The following is a 7,822-nucleotide window of genomic DNA, read 5'->3' on the forward strand; positions in this document are numbered from 1 at the left end:
CCCGCTCCCTTCCTCAGGGGAAGGCGCCATCTTCCCCCCCAATTCCCTCTCCCGCTCCCTTCCTCAGGGGAAGGCGCCATCTTCCCCCCCAATTCCCTCTCCCGCTCCCCTCCTCAGGGGAAGGCGCCATCTTCCCCCCCAATTCCCTCTCCCGCTCCCTTCCTCAGGGGAAGGCACCATCTTCCCCCCAAACCCCTCTCCCGTTCCCTTCCTCAGGGGAAGGCACCATCTTCCCCCCAAACCCCTCTCCCGTTCCCTTCCTCAGGGGAAGGTGTCATCTTCCCCCCCAGTTCCCCCTCCCGCTCCCCTCCTCAGGGGAAGGCGCCATCTTCCCCCCCAATTCCCTCTCCTGCTCCCTTCCTCAGGGGAAGGCACCATCTTCCCCCCCAATTCCCTCTCCTGCTCCCTTCCTCAGGGGAAGGCACCATCTTCCCCCCCAATTCCCTCTCCTGCTCCCTTCCTCAGGGGAAGGCACCATCTTCCCCCCCAATTCCCTCTCCTGCTCCCTTCCTCAGGGGAAGGCACCATCTTCCCCCAATTCCCTCTCCTGCTCCCTTCCTCAGGGGAAGGCGCCATCTTCCCCCGGGGCCCCTCTCCCGCTCCCTTCCTCAGGGGAAGGCGCCATCTTCCCCCCCAATTCCCTCTCCCACTCCCTTCCTCAGGGGAAGGCGCCATCTTCCCCCCAAGCCCCTCTACTGCTCCCTTCCCCAGGGGAAGGCACCATCTTCCCCCTCCAAACCCCTTTCCCACTCCCTTCCTCAGGGGAAGGCACCATCTTCCCCCCCCAATTCCCCCTCCCGCTCCCCTCCTCAGGGGAAGGCACCATCTTCCCCCCCCAAACCCCTTTCCCACTCCCTTGCTCAGGGGAAGGCACCATCTTCCCCCAATTCCCTCTCCCGCTCCCCTCCCCAGGGGAAGGCGCCATCTTCCCCACAAGCCCCTCTCCCAGGGTACTGCCGAGCGGAAGGCGCCATCTTCCCCCGCGGCCCCTCTCCTCCCTGTCTGCGGCGAAGAGACACGACCCTCCCGCCCCGAGGCGCCGCCTGCGCGGGGCGGCCGGGCGGGCGGAGGCGGCCGCCCAGGGGAGGAGCGGGGCGGAGCGGCGGCGCCAGGCCGCGGCCCGCGGCGGCGAGGCGGAAGAGGAGACACCGCTTGGGCGGGCCCGGCCGCCCGCCGCGCTGTGGGGAGCGGCCCGGCTGCCGGCAGCGCCCGCCGCCCCCGCCGGGCATGGCCCCCCCCGGCCCCGCCGAGGCGGCCGCCCGCGTGCGGGAGGCGGCGGGGAGGGACCCCCTGGCCGCCGACCTGCGCTGCAGCCTCTTCGCCGCCGCGCTGCAGAGCTACAAGCGCGACTCGGCGCTGAGGCCCTTCCCGGGCCGCTACGCCAGCGGCGACAGCAAGGACTTCGAGGCGCTGGTGAGTGTGACCGTGCCCCAGCCCCGCACCCGCCGCCCGGCGCCTCCGTGTCCGTGAAGGGCCGCAGCGCAGCGAGCCCCGGGCCTGGGGACAAGGACGGCGGCGGTGCTGCTTTTCTAATACTCCGCACCGCCGCGCAGCTTAAAACCTGCTTTGCGGGGTTGGAGCCGGAGCAGGAGTGAGGAGAACAACGGCGTGAAGCTGCTGGGCGAATGGGCAAGTTCAGGCCACATTTGCCTGGGACTAGTTGGGGGGAGGTGAGATTGCCTCTCCGGGGGGGTAAGTGAAATTTCGGTGTCACAAGTCAAGCTCAGTAAATTGCTTATCCATTTAAGGAACCCAGGTTTTAAAGTAAATTTGGGATTCTAGCTAATAAACTCATACCTGGAAACTCCCAAATCCGGTATGGAGATGGGAAGCGTTGTAGGAGGGGGCTTGGCCTGCCTGTAATTAAAAGCAACTGGAGGGTCTGTATTTTAAGTGGCCTGAACGGCTGTTGTGGTTATCCCCCTTCGGACACTGCCTGGCTTTTCTTCTTCCAGGAGCTCCTCTGATCCTTCTTACGTGTACCTTACAGATGCTCGTGATAAATACAGATATTTTATTACTTCTCTGGCGTTTGTTCTGAGAACATGTGGCAGACTTTCCCACAAAGTCAATGCAAACATTTATATCTCAAAACAAACTGTTTTTCAGGTTAGAGGCTATTAGGGTGAAATACTGTTTTACTTTCACTAGAGGTCTCTGTTTAATCGTAATGAAAAGAAGGAAATTGTACTAAAAGCCTTTCCTGTTAGCTTGCAGATACAAATGCTTTACCAAGCCTTAAAGAACTTCTCGAATCTGTTCCAAACACAGAGAAAAGGACCTGGGATTTGTTTAGCTGGATTTTGTCATCTAAGATCTTGGTGATACAAAGTACTAAGAAGCAGGAGGTAAGTTTTAAATTCTGAAAGTCTTGATTAGAAGTTGCCTTTCAAGGCAAACTTGCATTTCAGAGAATGCCAGAAGTTAGTTGGTTATTCTAAGAGTTTGAAGTTCAGTGTGAATGCATGTTTTTCCTGTGTACAGAGAATTTTTTTCATATATAGTTTTTCAGAAAGCTGGTTAGAAGAAATAGTTATCACTGCCAGTAGTTAATGATTGGCAATAACTGTAATTGGTTACTCTCATTAACATGGTATGTACATACTTGTACTAGACCAAGGAGTCCAACCAACTTCAGGTATTGTGGAGCTAGTTCCTGCTTCTTACTCAGATAAAACTGTACTTAAGCTGCCAGCCTGCTACTTGGGAGACCAATATTCACTTCTCTATTTTTTACAGCCTTCCTGTGCGACTTTGGACAAGTTTGCTTTACTTTTTTATACATGCAATAACAAATGCATACTGCCCCACAGAAATGGAGAGGGCAGGTTGTGAGCCACTGAGGTACTTCCGTAAAAGAGACCAAAATAGTTGCGGAGATAAGTAGCAAGATAAAAATACCTTCTATTTTCACATTTTTTCCTCTTCCAAGATCAGCTGATGATGTATCATCTTAGTAGTCAAACCGGGATGCTAAAATTGTGATACCCTCCTTACATCACCCATTAAATTTCGAGTCGCGCTCTTTTTTTTCCCTTGGGAGAGGAACCATGATTTAACTTTGACAGAGAAGCAGTTTGCTATAGTAGAGGATGGTAAGAAACTGTCAGAATTCTCACAGTACACTTATTCCTTCTGAACTGTGATGAAGAGGGCATTAACAAAATGTGTTAAACAATTTGGAAGACTAAGGGACAGTAAGGAGAATTTCCAGAGAGTAATCTAACTCCCTAAACCAACACGAGTATTCCTTCCTGTTTGCAAGTACGAGAAGATCCAAGAACTCACTGGGATGTCTGGTGCTGCTGTTCCTGCTCCGGACTTCCTGTTTGAGGTAGTGTATTGTGAGCAAATGGACACCAAGTTTGCCGAGACCCGGGGAGAACGGGACCTCATCTATGCATTCCACGGGAGCCGCCTCGAGAACTTCCATTCCATCCTGCACAACGGCCTGCACTGCCATTTGAACAAGGTGAGGCTTTTGGCATTTCTTGTTGCTCTCTTGAAGCCAGTGACACTTTTGAAAAAACAAGGCAGAAATTCATTTGGGAATATGAAATTTGCTGGTGATCTTATACTGCTGTTTTCACTTCAGCATAGACCTTTGTGTATGGTTGTGTTGGATTTTCTAATGCAGGCTGGGGTAGAAACTAGAAGTGGCATGAACCCCTGCCCTGTTCTCCAGTGTGATTAATTATGGCTATCCTTTACTTCTTTGTAAGGAAGTGTAGTACCTCTGAGAACGCTGGCCTGTTTGACAGCCCTCAGCTGAAAAGCTCCTATGCCTGGAGGAAGGTAGTGTAGAATCCATACAGGCAACGTAGAGATTCTCTCTTTCTGCCAGGCCTCCAGCTTAAATAAACTACATTTTGGGTGCTACTTGCAAACAGAGCTTTTTTTTAAATGGCTGGGCTAAGGGAGATGTCTTGTAGGGGGAGAAGGGATTTGCAACCGTTCCGATTTCAACAGAAACATAGCTGGGACTCACTCCTAGCTCTCTCTGTTGTCTACAAAGCAGCTCTGACACAACAGCTGCATATCCTTCCAGTCAACCTGGACCATGCTCAGAAGAGTAACACTATTTTCCACTATGTAGTTTCTTTACTGTTTTCAGACCTTCAAACTCATTAGCATAAAGATTGTGGATTTTTCACCCATATATCAGTGGATCGTGGAGAAGAAAGAACCCCCCTTCCCAGAAGGGCATAGTTGGCACTAGTTGATTAGGAACTTTTTTCCTCCACATTCTTTATGAGTAATGGTGTATCAGCTACAATGGGGTTACTGGGTTAATGATTTTAGCTAGTGTGGCAAAACTTCTGATTTGAAGTTATCAAAGCAATTACATTTGAAAGATATTCACCCTTGAAAAGTGCTTCCCTCTTCTTGTGAGGCAGGGTTGTAAATGGGAGTAAAGCCTTGTCTGTGTGTGTTCAACTGTTTGAACAATGACAATCTTAATAAATCAGTGAAGTGCCCTAACAGTTTTTCAGTCGTGTTGATACAAAATACTTACACTGGCAAACTTATTCCAAATATGGGAAAGCATGAGTCCATCCACACCAAGGGCCACGGCAGCTAGGCATTAATTTGAGGGATGGGAGAAGGCAGCCACCTTACCCCAAGGAAGTTGTCTCAGGACAAAAACAGTGAGCACACCTAGCCCAACGAGGGTAAGAAAAGCCTTTCTTAATTTACTTTCAGAAACAGAACAGCGAGTCTGAAAATAAAGAACACCTGTATGCTGCTCATAGAGTGCACTATGGACTTCTAGGATATATTTCTTCTCTATTTCAGACATCCCTGTTCGGTGAAGGTACTTATCTTACCAGTGATCTGAGCCTGGCTCTCCTCTACAGCCCCCATGGGCTTGGTTGGCAGCGGAGTGTTTTGGGCTCTATCCTTAGCTGCGTAGCTGTTTGTGAGATCATTGACCACCCAGATGTAAAGTGTCAGGTGAAAAAGAAAGGTGAGCCTATTGCAATAATAGTAATTGCTACATACAGTTCATCTTTTGTTAGTATGTCTCATTTTGGCTTTGTGCATATATGCTGTCTCACAGTGCAGCATATGGAATGTATGTCCTTCAGCAGAAACTGGCTGGGGGCACCTTTTCTGATTGACCCCCCAGAAACATACAACAGCCTTCTTGACTGCGAAGCTTTTCTTAAGATAGTCAGTTCAAAGGTGGGAAATTAATTTGATTACTTCATTTGTTTTTACTAGTTTCAGTAATATGATGAAGCATGTTCCATAATACCTGGTCATGTCGTTTGTGGTTGCGAGACAGAAGCCTCACAAATGCATAAAAATGAGTTTTGTAAGATGGGAAACCTCTGCTTTGACTGCTTCCTGCTTGGAATGCTCAATCCCTCAATGTTGTTTCTCCTTCACTGTTAATACTAGCAGCTGTTCAAGCACTCTGAGATCCATCTCCTTTTTACCCTGGTCCAAAGCATACCATCCATACCGAGGATAACTAGGAGTGGTATAGCCTTAAGCAAACTTTCCAGTCTATTCTTGGATGCTAAGGGAGTTTGGGAAATACCAAGACTAGATCTTTGGTTATCTCATTCCCACTATTGTGGGTGGATAGGTTTTCTTGTTTTGTTTTTTTTACACTCAGAGTTTGGCATCTCTTTTTGCTTTTCTGCTCCCCAAAAGACCTCTTCTCTTCCCATGCAGATTCAGAAGAAATAGACAGGAAAAGAGCAAGAGTGAAAAACAGCGAAGGGGGTGATGTACCACAGAAATACTTCGTTGTCACAAACAATCAGCTTTTACGAGTTAAATACTTATTAGTATATTCACAGAAACAGCATAGGAGGTAAGAGTTCAGCTGTCTAGAGTGATGAGCATGCTATAACAGCCAGATAAACACATCTCATTGGTGCAAAACAACAGATAACAAGCAAGAGATTCTCACTTCACTGCCAGAATTTGAGTTTAGCCTGTTTCCTGTGGAAATAAGGCTTACACAATCACACTGCCTCTATAGCCATCTCTGCAGTCATCCTTCCCCTTCCTGGGAATTTAACACTTGCAGTTTCAGCTAAATTGGCTTTTTCACCAAATCTGTAGGAACTTAGAATCGCTGAGACTTCTAATAGTCTGCCCATGGCAGGAAACAAGGGAGAAACCCAAATGAGTGTCCCTCATAAGGGCAGCTTTAACTCTGCCCTTGCTTGTTCTGAGGAGGCAGCATTCACCCAGCTAATCAGCCTGGGGGTAGAGGCCAGCCAGTTACAGCCCCAGCGCAGCTCCGAACCAGTCATGGAAAAAGGTGTGAATGTGGGGAGAAAGGACTGGGGCTGGACGTGATGACTTGCGGTTCATAAGATACTAGTTATAGGGAAAAGAGGCATTTTTCACTGCACTGCTCATGGAGCAACTTTCCATTTTTATTGCATTAATGTACTCAGTCATTTAAAATAACAAAACCTCAGATGATCTCTTTGTCAAGTTATCTGTACGTCTCTTACAGAATTCCTGCACTTTTCCCTTTTCAGGCCCTCTAGCCAATCTTCCTGGTTTTCCACCCACCGGTTTGCTGTAATGATGATGCTGTACCTACTGCTGCTAATGGTGATAGGGGCCAGCAATTCACCGACCTTCCTCTACTACTGGCACAGAATGTTTGACTCGGAAGGATGAATTGCCTGGGCTGATGAACTGTTATTTCACCATGTGCCTTAATAATAGCAAATCCACTATGTACTGCATCTGTTTAAGAGCTCTGGAAATGAAGGTGCCTGGAGCTTTCCAATTCTGTCTCTGCTAAATTATCCTCATGGCATCTGTCCATTTATTCTTATTTCTGTGTTCCCATGATTTATGAGGATGTCCAGTACAGCTGAAAAGGGTTGTGATGGTGCAGTCTAGCGTGAACCAATTGTTAAGGGTCCATGGAAAAAAGTTATTTAAAATTAATGAAAACTTAGTGTGACTATTTTCTGTCAAACTGAGGTAGCGATATTTGCATGCAGTTGGAAAGGAAGATTTTTCTGTACGTCAGAGAAGGTTACCTGTAGCAGGTCTTACCAGTTTGTTTTCAGAAACTGTGTTTAGTGATGTTTCTCATGTACTGATGCAGATGGTCACTTTTAAGACTAACTTTGTTTTTGGCCAGGAATTTTTATATTTGAAAATAAAGAGAAAACAGCATGAAATAGCAACCAAAATGGGAGAGATTAAATGGTTTTCAGTAAAGAGGTTTTTTTGTTTGTTTTGTTTTTTACATAAAATCCACATGGTTTATGCTCTCAGTCATGAGTTGCCTTGTTCTTAGTGTACAGATCAGGCTGAAATAACAGCTCAGCATCAATACTAAATAAGGGTTTTCCTGTTGAACTGCTTTCCACTTGTATCTTCAGTGCCAACAAGGGGGAGGGTGAAGGTTTCCACTTACGCTGACACCTGGCAGGCTTTTTAGGGTTGGCGCTGCTTGGTTTTTGGGCTCTACTTCAACATTTGTACCCGTATTGAATTGTCTTCTGCCTCTCCTTACAAACAAATAGGCTAATGAGCAATAACATAGCAACTATTTCCTGAAACAGTTTTGTAAGAAATGGAATAAGATGGCAGCAGAGCTGGCAGGGACATATTTGGTATCCATGAACATTCTTAGTATAATTAGCTTTGTGCAGACTTCACCTAGGTCTCCGCATGACAACTTGGGCACAACACTATATGTTTGTAAGACAGATTGCCCACATAAAGTTTTCAGAAAGAGGTTGTGCTTTTCATGGTCAGAGTTACAGCAGTTGCACTCTTTGCAAGGTGCTTTGGCTTAATGCTGGTGTGTAAAACGTCAGTGCATCTC

The 7,822-nt window shown here is 47.7% G+C and overlaps 1 protein-coding gene across 2 annotated transcripts; it reads left to right on the top strand.

The window, feature by feature from the left end:
- The first annotated feature begins 1,085 nt into the window (after nucleotides 1–1,085).
- PARP16 (poly(ADP-ribose) polymerase family member 16) lies at nucleotides 1,086–7,209 on the top strand. Of its 2 annotated transcripts, none has more exons than XM_064517869.1 (6): nucleotides 1,086–1,413; nucleotides 2,211–2,348; nucleotides 3,266–3,472; nucleotides 4,798–4,969; nucleotides 5,665–5,827; nucleotides 6,510–7,209. In XM_064517869.1, exons 1-6 carry the CDS (start codon nucleotides 1,228–1,230, stop codon nucleotides 6,652–6,654), a joined length of 1,011 nt encoding a protein of 336 aa, XP_064373939.1. In that variant the 5' UTR covers nucleotides 1,086–1,227; the 3' UTR covers nucleotides 6,655–7,209. The 2 variants fall into 2 exon arrangements, with proteins under 2 accessions (XP_064373939.1, XP_025977473.2); XM_026121688.2 differs by having other exon boundaries at nucleotides 1,088–1,413; nucleotides 5,686–5,827.
- The last annotated feature ends 613 nt before the right edge of the window (nucleotides 7,210–7,822 follow it).

This window comes from Dromaius novaehollandiae, chromosome 10 (assembly GCF_036370855.1).
Source record: "Dromaius novaehollandiae isolate bDroNov1 chromosome 10, bDroNov1.hap1, whole genome shotgun sequence".
In the NCBI taxonomy this organism is placed as follows: domain Eukaryota; kingdom Metazoa; phylum Chordata; class Aves; order Casuariiformes; family Dromaiidae; genus Dromaius; species Dromaius novaehollandiae.

Excerpts from the sequence above, each read along its gene's own strand:
- PARP16 (XM_064517869.1), top strand. The coding sequence starts at position 1,228 with ATGGCCCCCCCCGGCCCCGCCGAGGCGGCCGCCCGCGTGCGGGAGGCG. Across the intron at positions 4,970-5,664 it reads GTGTCAGGTGAAAAAGAAAG|ACCTCTTCTCTTCCCATGCA; the intron begins GTGAGCCTATTG and ends GCTCCCCAAAAG. Across the intron at positions 5,828-6,509 it reads TCACAGAAACAGCATAGGAG|GCCCTCTAGCCAATCTTCCT; the intron begins GTAAGAGTTCAG and ends TTCCCTTTTCAG.